This window comes from Prunus persica, chromosome G1 (assembly GCF_000346465.2).
Source record: "Prunus persica cultivar Lovell chromosome G1, Prunus_persica_NCBIv2, whole genome shotgun sequence".
Lineage (NCBI taxonomy): Eukaryota > Viridiplantae > Streptophyta > Magnoliopsida > Rosales > Rosaceae > Prunus > Prunus persica.
The window spans coordinates 46,314,594-46,330,544 of NC_034009.1; the positions used below are offsets into that span (position 1 = coordinate 46,314,594).

Consider the following 15,951-nt stretch of genomic DNA (forward strand, 5'->3'; position numbering starts at 1 on the left):
AGAGTATAGCCGAGCGGCTGCACTCCTTAAATATATTCCATGAGTATGGCCGATCGGCTATACGCTCACCACACCCCCAGGGACAAAAAATTGGAGAGCTTCCAGCCTGTGGAATCCGAGGGCATTGTCCCAGCGCTTGAAAAAAGCCATTGGTGTGTGATCTCTAGATAATAGATGCCTGAACATAATAAGATCTCATCTCTATATAAGAAATCGGAAGGTATCGGTTATTAGTGGCAATCTCCAAGCAAATAGATAACATAGACCAAAGCAAGAAAATAAAAGTATAGACCTACTAAGGGTAATTTACAGGTTATAGAACGTATGATGAAGTAAACAATTTAAGCTTTCATGTTGAGTGTAGAAAAGTTGGAGAGATGAGCATTTTGTGGGTGCAAACAAAAACTCAAAAATCACTACAACTATTTTGCTTTTCTTTTTTTTTCTTTTTTTTTTTTTTAAAGAAGAAAAGTTTAGGGATAGGAGAGGCCACCTCATCCCAAGGTCAGAGCATAACAAGGCCTCTTTGAGGAACTATTTGGCTTTTTGATTCACTTTGTAATTAAAAACACAAGGCACCCAAAAAGGGATCAGGCCACTCAATGATTCACCATGATACTTTTTTCCTTCATATAAAGACGTAGTCACCGCTCCTTCACAAGTATACTAACCTATACAAATTGTGTATCAATTTTTACTTTGCCTTGCATTGCAAATGCTCAAAAAGAGCCTGCATATTTTACAATTGATTTCAAGAAAGATAAGGTTCTCTTTGAAAATTCTGCAAGCCAAGTATTCTTCAACTGGTCACACTATCTCTAGGAGGTTTTCCCTTAGGAATGACCGCCCGGTAGTTGCGACATTACAAATGTAAAAGAGAGATGAGAGGCCTGCCACCTTTTTGGCTTTGACCTGCAATCATCTCCTGATTCACTTTTATATGTGTTGTTGCATAAAGAACCTGTTGTGTCAAACTTTTCACATGGGCACTCTACCATCCTCGCCAAAACAAAACTGAGCATGGCACATCATTGTGCTGTTGTGTTTTTGTATGCCTTGCAAATTCTCCTTTGCATAGAGAAAACGAACCATCAACGTAACCAACAGAGGAGATAAAAGATCAAGAGTCCTGAAAATTCCAAGAAACGGATCTCCTTGTAGAAAGGTCCTACTGCTGAAGCTGCAAAATGCATACATCATGTGATTAACTTGCATATCAGATGTAAATATCAAATAATTTGGCATGCAAAGCAAGGCAAAAAGTAAATGAAATCAGCAAAAGACAATGTCCATGGATGCATCTAACAAAACATTAGCTTATTTGTTTTGGTTGTCAAATGGCTGCAGCATTCCTAAGTTATTACATACATTTGGCTCTTTACAGATCAGGTCAGTATTAAAATTCCATTACTGATTTCGGTTCATCATCATATCACATTAGTCCCACCAGTTTTAAGTCAAAGTTTATTCTCAAGTCTCCATTAAGGTTGCACCAAATTTCATTTTGTATATTTGTTTATCCAAAAGGATTCCAAAATCTGCTTCAAATATTTGTTTTGTAGACAAGTTCATATAATTCCAAATGTATATTCTTGTATAAAATACCTATGTAATTTGAATATGAACTGTATGCCATATGACTAATTGCATTGAAAAGCCAATCAAAGGATTTAGCAGAAATAACCAGATTCAAAATTAAATCTTGCTAAACCTCAAATAGTATTTCTTTGGTCTATAGGATTAACTTCTCGTAACCCGGCATTAGTAAAGCAGGCAATTTCTACTCTTATCAACTCATGAGATCAGAAGTCACATAAACTGACTACCAACACCTCAACTACAGAGGGGCCTATTTTCAATTAAGAAAAACCTCTACTGCCAAAAGACAAAATTATGAATAAAGATGCTTAATATCTTATTAACACAGCAAAGAATCATAATTTCTTATAAACTCCAACTCTGAGCCTGCATTCTATATGAATAACTAACACTGCCAAAATCATAAAAAACAAACAACATAATGCATTAAGTCACCAAACATACATGCCAACTAAAAAACAGGAGGAAAAAAAAAATGTAAATCTTACTGCTTGTAACTTACATGACAAGGATGGGGAAGGTGATGGAGAAATTAAGTCTTGTGCACTTCCCTTGTTTCCTGGACTTGGAGCATTGGACACTACAGGTGCAGGTGACACATGGGGAGACAATTGAGATGAGGGACTCATAGAAGGCGAGTAAGGGGAACCATTAGGTGCATAAGTAGGAGGAACAGTAGGGTTAGGATGAGAAGTTGGTGAGGAGCTTGGAGGAATTCCAGAACCGTGGTATGGACATGGACGAGGATGTGGGGCTACCTTGGATGGTGCTGGTGGGAGATGATTACTGTCAGGTGAGGGTGCTGGAGAGTGAACTGGAGAAGCAGGATATGGAGAAATTGTTGGCTCTGGAGATGGAGCGGGAGAAGGAGTAGGGGAGGTTGCAGTAAGTGTACCTTTAAGATAAGAAGATAAACTGATACTTTTAACTTTACCAAAGACTGAGTTATCAAGGCCAAGATTTTTTGCTGGAGAACCAGTGATTGTTTGAGCCAACTGCTTCAATCTCTGTGGCACAATGCCCCCAAACTCAGACATGAGAGACGCTTGAACTACAACTGGGGCATCTGTAGTTGAACCCAATTTGTTTGTAATTTGCAAAAATACATTCTGCATGAAGAGAAAAATTGCACTTATTTATCACTAAAGTACAATGCAAACTTGAGAGCATCATCCAGTACCAAGATTGTTTAAGTTGATAATATGGGTCCTTAACAACTATGAAAATCCAGATGGACATTTAAATTTGGAAAATGCACACTTGTATACACATTATCCTTTTAAATCTTCAGGAAGAAAGGTCGGTACTCTATGTTGCTACCTTTTTGGTGTCTTTGTTTCCATAACTGTTAAGATTTATATTTCATAACTGAAAACAATTCTTGCATAGATCTCATGTATGGTGCAGAACTTAGCAGCTATAAGAAAGGTTTGGATCTGAAATGATGATTCCAGCATGTTAGAATATTAAATAAACTGTTGCCCCACGTTCTAACAGCTAAAGTTTTAGGAAATAGTGCTGTACCAAAGTTCATAAATCAGAAGCCCAAAAGTTGGTGCCTGGAAAGAACAGTGCGAAAAGTTACTCAAATAGTGGTGTTATACCTCATAAGACCTTAGATGCAATCCAAACCTCAACTGCTCCTTTAACTGAACAAAGTTTTCCACTATGTCTGATGTAGAATTATTGAGAGTAAAATTAAACAGGATCTGGGGTATCTGCCAGATCGAAGCAGATTGCCCAGGAATCACAGTGATTCCCGCCGGATACTTCAGAATCTCAAACATAGATGGCTGCCCAAAAATTGATGTTGTCACCGTAAGATTGGTTTGCTTAAGGAACAGCTCAACGAAAGATGACCTCAGTACACTTAAGGACACTGGAATCATTGGAGCATTTATTGGATCGGAAAGAACCCCAAAAACCACATCAGTCCAGTTATATGCATCATTTTGGTGCATGGACAAAATAGCCACCTGTTGAGAATAAGCATACTTCAGTTTGACGATTCACTTTGCATGAAAGCAATATGATATGGTATATAATGCAAAAGCTTGAAATTGTACCTTTGTCCCTGGGACACCTATTTCCCCATTGATATCATATTCTAATCTTCTGATGTGTGGAACAAGGTCCATAACTGGCTTTTCCAGTCTGAAGTATGCCTGAACTGTGGCTGGAAAAAGATAAAGAAACACATAAGCATTCACCTTTTTACTTCTGTAAGCATGAGACGAAATCAGAAACCTTAAATCTTAATAATAAAAAGATAGAAAGGTTAAAGCAATAAAGAACATGCATGTTAGCTCCAAATCATCAAAAATAGTATTGGAAATATCAAATTTCCAATTAATCTTTAATTTCTAAAAACATTAAATGGTTTTTTTCTTTTTCGACCAGTGAAAAAGATTGTTCTGGTATGGAAGGTACAAAGATATTACATAAATGGGTTGTCTTAATTCAGCAGCAATTATCTCCGACATTAGCAAATTGGTACAATATTACCATAATCACATATACGGCCTAGACTAATATAATTATATTTATCTATCGAAATATCAAAAAATATATTTCCCCAATTACTATAATCATATATCTAATTGCCTCTTGCCCTCAAATAATATGCATGCATTAGAATCCAGTCGCTGCACCATGCAGTCATTAGGAGCCCAGTTGATTTTTGGAGTTGTTTGGGGTGAAATTCAGTGAGTCTCAGGTTGGTATCCCTAGACTGAAAACATTTGTCTTAAGACCTCTGAATTGCCCAAATTTGGAAATTGATATAGTTCACTATACATAATGACATTTCTGTCCATCCACATTCTATCTTTGAGGCATAAACTTTTGTTGATCCTAGAGTATTGTGTTTTAGGCATGGTAGGACATGCTTTACTTTTGGGAATTACATGACACCTAACATGTTTATGGCAGTACTAATATTACGATGTATATATTATTTTATGTAATTGCTAGGATACTGGAGTTCCAGTTCGTAAGTTGACAATTGTTTTTTATTTTGCATTTGAGGTTAGTTGCTTGTATCATCAAAACTAGTCTTTTCTAACGAGACCAAAAATACATAAAAACTAGTGTTTCCTAACAAGATATTTCTCTAGAATTTACTATTGACAAATGCTATTGTTATTATCATTATTATTACTCTTTATTATTGTTACTGTAATTATGTAAATTATTATTTTGATAAGAAGAAAAACACCATTATCAAAATAAAATGATAAAAGTACAACAACAGTGAACAACCAGTTCCCGGAAGCTAAAATAATAAAATCTATCAGCAGGCAATTTTGATCAGAGTTAAAGCAACAAACAAGAAACCAAAGCGCACAAAAAACTCGATACACAGCAGCCCCCAATCTGCATAAACAAAGAGACTGTGATTAATATCACAGATCTAGCAACAGAATTTGTCATGGCATTACTTGACTTTTTTTTATTTTTTGCTAGGGCATTAACTTTTAATCTAACCTTCTAATACAAACTCAGACCCCCTTTTTTGTTTTCCAATCTTTCTCTTTCGGATAAATGGAGAAGGCACCAAAATAGGGTCAGACCACTCAATGATTCGCCATGATACTTTTACATAAAGATGTATCCTGCTTCATCACAAGTACACGATAGTAACCTATACAAATCTTGTGTAACAATTTTTACTTTGTCTGGCATTGCAGATACTAAAAACAGATATGGTTCTTTTGGAAAATTCTCCAGGCACACTCTTAGACTGCTCAGAATTCATATGTCGTTAAGGTCAATTTGGTTGCATGACAAGTTTTTTATATGAGTTAATTTACATTACAATTAAATTTTTGGTTTTTATTCTTAAAAAGGAAAAACTTTTCAGGTCTATCATCATTCTTTTTTACTTAATAGGAGACTGAATAAGAGAAATGCCCATGGTAGTACAATAATCAGAAAATCAAAAGAGATAATAACTAAAAAGTTCAAAGTCTACAACTTAACGGCAAGAGTATATATTTGGGTCAATTGCTATTAATCTTGAGTACAAGTCAATTGGTATGAGAGTCTATTTATTTGGTCTTAGGAAAACACAATATCTTTAAGTTTTAAAGGAGTCTCCTGTTACTCATCATGAATCTAAGGATATTTCTATAATACTTTATGAGTCTTGGATGAATGAAATTATAAGTGTTTTTTAAGGCTTGGTGCCTTCATATCCCCTCTACCTTCTCCTCTCTCTTCTTTCTAAATTCTTCTCCATCTCTCTGATTTCTCTAAAATTACAGCAATTATACACAGCTTGTTTGTTGGCTAAAATATTTTACTTCTAAAAGTTCCAATCTTAAGCCCACGGCCACCATAACCCTAGGCAACATAACTTGCAATGTCCTGCATCAGGAATATCCAAAAGTAGATGGAGATAGGGTAGCATGATTTTGGTGTAGTCTGTCCTTTCTTGATCCTGGGAATAATATGTTATTTGATTTTTGTTCCTTTGTGTAGTTGTAACTTGAAATGGCCTCTATAACCACCCTCTACATCAGTAGAACTATTAAGACTGCTGGTCAATTATTTCCCTTTTTCGTAGGTATATATCTATTTCCTTTCTCATGAGGAAATAAAAAGTTACTTTTCTTGAATATGAAACATTTATTATTCTCAGTTCTTTCCAAGAATCAACTTCAGAGAAAACATATGAGAAATAACATAGACCATTAACATTGTAATTCCACACAATTCATTAACTGCTATTTCCACTAATGGAAAACAGATTATTTGGCTACATGAACGCAGACTACGTGGTGAGATATCCAATTTCAGACAATTTTCACCTCTGCAGTCAACTGCAGAAGCCCTGTTCCTCGTGAATGCACACCTAAGACAAATACATCTATTGGTAACTATTAGAATAGCAATTCTGACATGACAGGACATTATGGTCACTTCCGAGCCTATAGTAGATCCACCACCAGCAGAAAAGCATTTCTGGAAATATGAAACTTATTTAGGTCTTAGTGTCTAACTAGATCCATCAACCCTAAGCGTCATAAATGCTCCTGAATTCAACTAAATCTAAGGGAAAGCTCCGTACTGAGCAAATCTGTGCATGATAATCTTCAGTTTGTGCTTTAGCCAGAGCCACACATCTGACATATATAAAATAGCATCAAGGAAACTAGGACACACAGGAGTGTATGCAAGTGCACACGCACAAGATTATGAGAAATCATGAGAGAACCAATTCCTTTCCCACCTCATCCTAAATTTAAGGTGAATTAACTCGTACCAGATCCACAAAACACCTTGAAAACTTAACTACTTAACCAGAAGGTGAAATAACGCATAAACCATCTCCTCAGAACATCAGAAATGCTTAAAACGAAGCGAGAATGCCATATCCTATATATAGCCAGATGAGTGAAACATTGCAAGACCTGAATTATAGAACACAGTGTAATACCACTTGCGCCTTCCCTAAAATAACCATAAAACCCCATTTATTTAAAATCACCAAAAATCCCTAATAATTAGGTAAACTACTACCACACATCAACACAACAAGGTAAACTGCCAAAACCCCATTTGCTTAAAACATTCAAAGACCCCCAAATTTACAACAAAGATAAATCACATACCCATTTGCTCAAAGCATCAGAAAAATCTTATAATGAAAAATAAATAAATAAATAAAAGAAGAATCAAAGTGAAGCATATATAAATATATATCTATATATAGATGAGAGAGAGAGAGAGAGAGAGAGAGAGAGAGAGAGAGAGAGAGAGAGGACATACCACTGAGCTTAATTGCCTCTTTGGCATCAAACCCAGACTTGGTTGAACGGTAAGGAAGGATCCAGAAGATCCCAGAGAGAAAAATTGATAAGCTGAGAATTAACACAAAAACGCATCTAAAGCTGAAGTCTTCGGCGATTCTATTAAAAACCATCGAACATCCAGGACAGATGAGTTCCGAAGAATTTTCACCCCCATGACTCTGCTGCTGATGCAGATTTTGCTCACCCTTCCCCATTTGCAGAGCATCTGGGATTTCCCTCTCTTTCTTTCTCAGTCTAAAGAGAAGAGAATACAAAGGACACAAGAAGCAAAAGAAGAAGAAGAAGATTAAGGTGAAGATGTGAGGGACAAGTGTTCATGGTGGGTATCGCCCTGTTTAAACCATTAAAAGGACAATAACCTTCTTTCCTTTTCTTTTCGTTTTTTACTCACACACTCTCTCTCTCTCTCTCTCTCTCTCTCTCTCTGTCTCTCTCTCTACACTCTGTCACTCACACACTCCTCTACTGAGTCTATTCTTCTTTTTTTTTAATCTTTTTTTATTCCAAGTTATTCTTTAGGCTACCGAACGTTGAGAAGAAGCAAAGTTTGAAAAAGAAAGTGTGAGAGAGCATAAAGATTAAAGAGATGAAGCTATTGATGGATAATATTATCTTACAAAAGTGAAACCAAAAAAATGCTCCATCCACAATGATTTTAATTTGAAAAGTGGCTATCTACCATATTCATGGTGGATTTCAACACTATTGCTAATTTTTTATGTATGTTTTTAACTTTGAATTTTTCTATTTAAATCCAATGTAAGTATGAGTTCACATCATTTTTTTTTTAAATGTAAAAGGACAATAAATTATATAATACTTATAACCTAACCTTAGTCCATCTATACACACCAATCACCATTTATCATGACCTGAAACAAATGTATGAATACCATTACTAAGCTCCACCCCAATTAAAACTTTGAACTTTATAGCCACAAATGTGTTGTATCCTCTGACGTACTCTTACTTAATCAGCCCAACGACCTTCAGAAGAGTAGATGTTAGACATGAGAATATAATTCATAGGTTTTGTTGATGCTCAAAATTGGACATAACTTAGGATATGTGAGATATATACATACATTAGACAATAGATGTACATGGTTCACCTGAATGGGCTACATCCACAGAGAGATGTTCTCATTATAATAAGTTGTGATGATGTAGTACAAGGGGTTGGTCCCAAAGAGAAGAGGAAGAAGAGAGATAACACCCTTTAAAAGTAGAGAGTGGTCTCATTTTATAGGTGAGGGAGAGTCCTCCCTTACAATATGTCGAAGTGGGACTTTTTGGTGTTATTTCTAGTTGCTTTCCCAGTCACAATACTAATAGAAGTCCCCCACCCTCTCCCCCCCCCCCCCCCCCCCAAGTTCCTGAGTAAGAGGGTACTTCTTGGTTAGGGACTTGTAATTCGAGTCCTGAGCAACCTCTTAGTTTGTCTACAAGGCCGTATCGTGCACTACACCCAGTCCCCCCAAGTCCCCATGTAAGAAGGACCTTGAAGGGAATGACTTGGGAATTAAAAAAACCAAATGGTTTCCAAGTCCCCCATCATGTTGTTTTATGGTGCCTAAGCAAGGATGTTGAAGGGAAAAGTCTTGAAATCGTACCAATTGGTCAATGATAACGTGCCAATAGGCGGGGTGCCAAAAGGCATGATACTTGTGTGTGGCAAGGTAGGTGCTGATAGGTAAAATCCCGAAAGAAGGAGGGGTGTCGAAAGGCATAATACTTGTGTGTCGCAAGGCAATTGCCAAATGGCAAGATGCTTGTGTGTCACAAGGTAGGTACCAAAAGAAATGATACTTGTGTGTCACGAGTTAGGTTTCGAAGGGAAATTATGCAAATGTGCCGAAGGGCAATGGTGCAAGTAAACTAGTAGTTAGTAGAGTTGAGAACAAGTCTTCTTTTAGTATGTAACCAATTCTTAACATAAAATACTTATTGGAGAATCTCCCCAGATAGACAAGGCAAAAAGTCGTTTTTGGTCCATGTAGTTTGCTACTTTTACCACTTTGGTCTCTATTGTTTCAATTTAATCAATTTTGTCTATGTAGTTTTCAATTTAAGTAATTAAAAGACAAATTCTAATTTTTTTTCAAAATAAAGTAACTGCCGTTATTTGTTGAGGGGCATTACGGTCCAAACAAAAGCTAGAAAAAAAAAAGGAAAGATAAAAAATTTATTGAAAGTTAAAAATAAAAATCAAAAGAAAAAAAAACAAAAATATCTCTCCATCTAGGGATGTCAATGGGTCGGGTAGGGGCTGGGTATGACAATACCATCCCTGTCCCCACCCCCGTCCCCAAACCTATCCCCGTTTAATAGTTTCGGGGAATCCCCATCCCCGTCCTCGTCGGGAGACTATCCCCTATACCCGCCCCGAATCCCCGATTTCCTTTGCATAAAAAATATTTATCATACATTTTAACATTAAGTTTCATATTAAATTATCATTCAATACACCCAAATTAACAATAAAGTTCAACTCAACCATTCAAAATCACATCAATATGAAATTCCAAAGAAGATTAGGAAGAATTAGAAGAGGGAGGTTAACTTAAGGTTAAACATAAATATTATAATTATATATTTATTTACATATAAACATGTATAATTTCAGGTCGGGTTCAGGGATGGGGACGCCAATACCATCCCCTCCCCATACCTGTCGGGGATTTTTCAAGTTCGGGGATCCCCATACCTGATACCCTTTTGGCCCCGAAATCTCCCCCCGTTAGGATCGAGGACCCACCCCCGTGGGGATTTTTGCCATCCCTCCATCGCTCTCCTCCCAGCTCTCCCCCTAGCTCGACTTAGCCAACCAAACAAGCACCCTCGCCGCCCACTCAAGCAGACACCCCATCTTTTAGCCCAGCCCCACTTCTTCACGCAGCCAACATCTCCCCCACTATTACTAGTAGTTGTTATAGCTAGTCACTTCATCCAAATCTTCTTTCTTTATAGGCTTATTATTCCAAGCATCCCCCACTTCGTCCATCAGCAAAGCATTTCAAATTATCAAGTTTTTCAATGTCATAGACAAGGATGAAAATATCGGCCGACATATCCCTTTTTTTAGGTGTCGATACAGATACAAGCGGGTAAGCCTTTTTTTAGGTGTATATATACATGTACATTTCATCATATGCATCTTATACTTCGTATATTTTGAATTTTATTAGTTCAATACATTCGTTGATAATGTGCTTAATATTTATGAAAGTTGCAACTTAAGTAACTTTTCAGAAAGAGACGGGACAGCCAAAGGCGGATCCACAGAGGAACAAGGGTGGTCAATTGACCCTTGCAACCTCTGAAATCCTCCATTAGAGCAGTTGAAGTTGACCCTCGCAAAGTGTTCGACGAAATGCCCCAAAAGGGCAAGCTGTGTCTGTGCGTAGATGGAGGAGAAGAAGCTGTGTGCTGCACGCGCCTTCTTTTTTTTTTTGTTCGCTCGACGGCAAAACAACGTCGTTCCACTAAAGCTTTTTTTATTTTTTTTTATTTTATAACCTATACCAAAACGTGCGGGCCTTCTTTTTTTTTTTTGTTCGCTCGACGTCAAAACGACGTCGTTCCACTAAAGGCCTTTAAAAAAAAAAACTGACCAAAATGACGTCGTTTCGGCACAAGTTTTTAAATTAAAAAAAAAAGCGCAGCAACCTGATCTGTTATGTTTTGCCCGATAATTCCCCCCTCCCCAAATGTTAAAACTTATTTCTTCTCACCTCTAAACCTCTCATCCCTAAATCCCCAACTCAACATTCACTTCCTTCCCCCACAAATCCGGCGGCGACTCTAGCAAAGTGGCGGCGGCGACAGCAAAGTGGCGCAGCAGCAAATTGCATAAATGATTTCAATTTTCAAAGGTGGATTTGTCCCTCAATTTTGAAGGTATGTTATTCTAATTTCTTTATGCTTTAATTAATTAGTAAAGATTGTTATATGTTTGTGTTTTTCTTGATTTGTTGTTATTGTTTGTTGTTGAGATTTTATTTTGGTTTGTTAGTTTAAATAAATTAGGGTTATGCTTTTATTTTAGTTTGAATAAAATAGGAATTTTGGTTTTAGTTGGTTAGTTTGAATAAATTAGGGTTTTATTTTTATGTTAGATTATATCTTGGCTAGTTTGAATAAATTAGGGGTTTTGGTTTTGGTGAGTTAGTTTGAATAAGTTAGGGTTTTACTTTTATGTTAGATTATATCTCTTGGTTAGCATGATTAAATTAAGGGTTTTGATTTTGGTTAGTTAGTTAGAATAAATTAGTGTTTATGTTAAATTATATTTTGTTAAATTTGATTAGTAGTAGAGATTTTATTTTGGTTAGTTTGCATAAGTTAGTAATCAATTTTTTTATATTTATAATGTTGATGCTTGAATGATTATTTCTACCAATTTAGTTATGGAACGCTACTTTAAGAGAAGGTTCGCATCAACTACTTCTAGTTCGGATAATGTGGATAGTTCGAGTTCGAGAGATGTGGGTATTTCAAGTGATGTGGATAGTTCGAAAGAAAGTGAGTTGCAAGATATCTTGGCTAATCTTATTGCAGACCCTGGACTTCGACCTCAAATGTTGGATTATGATCCTAACATTCGAGACGAAGTTCGAAGAGCATATCTACAAAAGGGTCCATGTCAGCCTAAGGATCACACATTTTCACAAACTGATCTTTCAGGGTATGATCGACGCTTGAATGTCAAGTGGTTTGATGAGTTTGACTGGTTAGAGTACAATATTAGTAAAGATGTTGCATTTTGCTTTTATTGTTATCTCTTCAAATCCAATTTCATAATTTCTCAAGGGTGTAGTGATGCCTTCACAGAGATGGGTTTTAGGAATTGGAAGAAGAAAGATAAAATTAGGCAACATGTTGGAGCTGTTGGAAGTGTTCATAATCAATCTAGACAATATTGTGCGGATCTTATGAATCAAAAGCAACACATTCGAACAGTTTTGATAAAGCAATCAGAGCAAGCTCGTATTGATTATCGTATTTGCTTGACAGCTTCTCTTGATTGTGTGAGATTTTTGTTGAGGCAAGGTCTTTCTTTTCGAGGGCATGATGAGAGTGACACTTCAAGCAACAAAGGGAATTATTTGGAGTTCTTACAATTTCTTGCTGATCGTGATGAGAAAGTGAAAGCCGTTGTGTTAGAAAATGCTCTCAGGAATCTCAAGTTAATAGCTCCAACAATTCAAAAAGATTTTGTGAATGCTTGTGCCACTGAAACTATTAAGAAAATCATTAAGGATGTGGATGGTGCATTCTTCTCTTTATTAGTTGATGGATCACGCGATGTGTCAGTAAAAGAACAAATGGCGATGGTGTTTCATTATGTGGACAAAAATGGGGATGTAATTGAGAGGTTTGTGGGCATTCAACATGTTAGCGACACTACATCAACCTCACTCAAGGAGGCTATTAACACATTGTTTTCAAGAGAGGAATTGAGTATTTCCATGCTAAGGGGATAAGGATATGATGGAGCTAGTAATATGAAGGGTGAGTTCAATGGTCAAAAAACACAGATTTTGAGAGAAAATCCTTGTGCCTATTATATTCATTGTTTTGCACATCAACTTCAATTAGCTCTTGTGGCCATGACGAATGGAAATGCTGATATTGCCACTTTCTTCACATCTTGCAATAGCTTGGTTAATATTGTTGGAGCATCGTGTAAGCATCGTGATATGCTTAGAGATCAACTCCAAAAGGATATTATGGGAGTTCTTGAAAAAGATACTTTTCCAACAGAGCGAGGCTTAAATCAAGAAACTTGTCTCAAGCGTCCCGGTGATACACGTTGGAACTCACATTATGGTACATTACTTAGTATCATCTCCATGTTTAAATCTGTGGTGAGAGTGCTTAAATTGATTATTGAGGATGTCTCGACTGATAATCTAAATGAAGTAAATAGGTCATTGAGAGAAATACAATCTTTTGAGTTTGTATTTCACTTATTTTTCATGAGATCTATATTGGGAGCCACAAATGACTTGTCACAAGCATTACAAAGGAAATATCAAGACATTGGGAATGCAATTACTTTAGTCAAAGTTTGCAAGGACCAACTACAACACATGAGAGAGATTTGAAGCCTTGCTTGATTAAGTATCTTCCTTTTGTGTCAAACATGATATCTTGGTTCCAAACATGGATGATGCATATGTAGCTCAATGGAGATCACACCAAAGAGCTCCTAGAATAACACACCTCCATCATTATCGTGTGGACATCTTTATTCAAATCATTGAGTGGCAACTTACGGAATTAAATCATCGCTTCAGTGAGGTAAATACTAAGTTACTTCTTTGTTTGACATGTTTGAGTCCGGATAATTCTTTCAGAGCTTTTGACAAACAAAAACTACTTCGTTTTGCTGAATTTTATCCTCAAGATTTTAATCCCCGAGATCTCTTGGGACTTGAAGATCAACTTGAGATTTATATTAATCATATGCATACGATGACTGATTTTTCTCAATTGAAATGGATTGGTAGCTTTGCAAGAAAAATGGTGGAGAAAGGGTTGCATAGAACATATAATTATGTTTATTTGCTTCTCACATTAGCCTTAACTTTACCGGTTGCAACCGCTTTTGTGGAGAGAGCATTTTCTGCTATGAATATTGTGAAAGGTCCACTTCGCAACAGAATGGGAGATCAATGGTTGAGTGATAGCTTACTTGTTTATATTGAGAGAGATGTGTTTGCTTGTATTGCTAATGAAACTATAATGTCACGTTTTCAGAATATGAAAACTCGTTGTGGACAATTGTAATGTGGTTTTTTCTATTAATGATGAATTAAAATATTATCGTTTCATTTCTATGGGTGCATTTTGTATAAAAAAAATTTAACCTTTAGAGGTTGACCCCTGGAAGGAAATTTCCTGGATCCGCTATTGAGGACAGCGGCCCACTACTAGCAACATTGATATTATCCCTAACTTTACCACCTATAAAGCCCAGTATGTGAGGTTTTATCACAAAAAAGCCTCGTTGATGTTAGTAGTAGAACCATTCATTATATATTTTATTTTAAGCTATGATGTGCTATGATGTGTTATGATGTGGGACTTATATTCTTCAACAGTTTTGTGCTATGATGTGTTAGTTTTTCTTTGATAACAAAGTGAACTATTGTTCTTGGTTATTTTCGTCCACATTATTATCTTTCTTCATATATATTGCAGCACAATTATTGCGAAAGTTCAGGATTAAATCCCAGGGTCGACGTGAAAGACTCTTGCGTGTGGTTAAGAACCCTGTAGATCAGCATTTACCTTCCAATTCCCTCAAGATAGGTAAGCCTCAAATAAAATAATGTGCACGGTTCTGTTTTCATTTAAAAGCTTCTTTGACAGAAAACATCTGTCGCTTCATGCCTTTCCATGAGTTCGCAGAAGGCAGTTGACTTAAGGGATTATGTTTGCATTACACATTTGGTATTAGATTAGGTGTTTGGTTCATTACTTCATTTACTAATCTGAAGTTCAGGTTGGTGCAATGGCTCATGACACAATCGATAGTGATTTCATATCAAGTTATGCCTCTCATAACTTATCTTCGTCTTTTGAGTTGTACTTTCGGAAGAAAAAAAAAAATTTTAAGCAATACATTTTGCATAAACATTGCAGAGGGTGAACACCGCAAGCAGTCTTGGCCAGTCTGATGGTTTCTTTGATTGCCATGATATTGTTTTAGGTTTTTTTTTTCCTCTTCATGGCAAAAGCTCTTATATTGTTTTTCTTTATGATTTTGTTTGTTAATAAATCTGTTTGTGTGCTTGCAGTTTCTGATCATCCGCTGAGTGCTGTGGTTTGCCTGAAAAGGATAAGTACAGCATTGCCCAGGAAGTGGAATATTTTGTAAATCAACTAGGATGGTGTCTGCACAACAAGAAACAATTTTCGTATTGTGAATCGAATTTTGCATCTTTTTGCGTAGATTTTGTTTACTTTATGTTGCATACACATATGTAGTATGAACCAAGGTCTTAAATATCGATAGTTTCGGAAATATCGGTGGTTCAAAAACACAGAAATATCGATGGAAATATCGGGAAAATATCGATATCGATAAAAATTAGATAAAAACCACAAAAATTGTGATAAATACATGGAAATTTTTAATGAAACTTAAGAAGAAGTTTATTTAGTCAATCATCTATTATTTTGACACAAAAAATTAGAAGGAAATGCATTGCATAGTGGGTTTGAGTGATTTAAGTTGATTATATTGCGAGCTGACAAACTCCGTGACTTAGAAAATATGGAGTGATTAATGAAGAGAATTAAACACCCCATAGTAATTGATTTATCATTTTTTAGTACAATATTTTACACTTTATAAATTGCATGGTAAGATACATGTGTAACCTTATTTCACATTATTCATTGGACATGGTACATGTTCTTATATTTATTATTTATCAAAAATTGAAAAATAATTAAACCAACTTGACTTTTCATGAAAATTAGGCACTTTACCATACTTAAAAAATAATAGTGAAGATTGAAA

At 36.1% G+C, this 15,951-nt stretch overlaps 2 protein-coding genes across 2 annotated transcripts; one reads left to right on the forward strand and one right to left on the reverse strand.

Moving 5' to 3' along the window:
* On the reverse strand, positions 563–7,983 carry LOC18789090. The gene is made up of 5 exons (XM_020555232.1): positions 7,372–7,983; positions 3,666–3,775; positions 3,204–3,575; positions 2,102–2,708; positions 563–1,180 (listed from the first exon to the last, which is right to left on the reverse strand). The coding sequence occupies exons 1-5, from the start codon at positions 7,607–7,609 to the stop codon at positions 1,092–1,094; spliced, it is 1,416 nt and encodes a 471-aa protein (XP_020410821.1). The 5' UTR covers positions 7,610–7,983; the 3' UTR covers positions 563–1,091.
* Positions 11,825–12,901, forward strand: LOC109947699 (zinc finger MYM-type protein 1-like). The gene has a single exon (XM_020558537.1). The coding sequence runs from the start codon at positions 11,825–11,827 to the stop codon at positions 12,899–12,901; it is 1,077 nt and encodes a 358-aa protein (XP_020414126.1).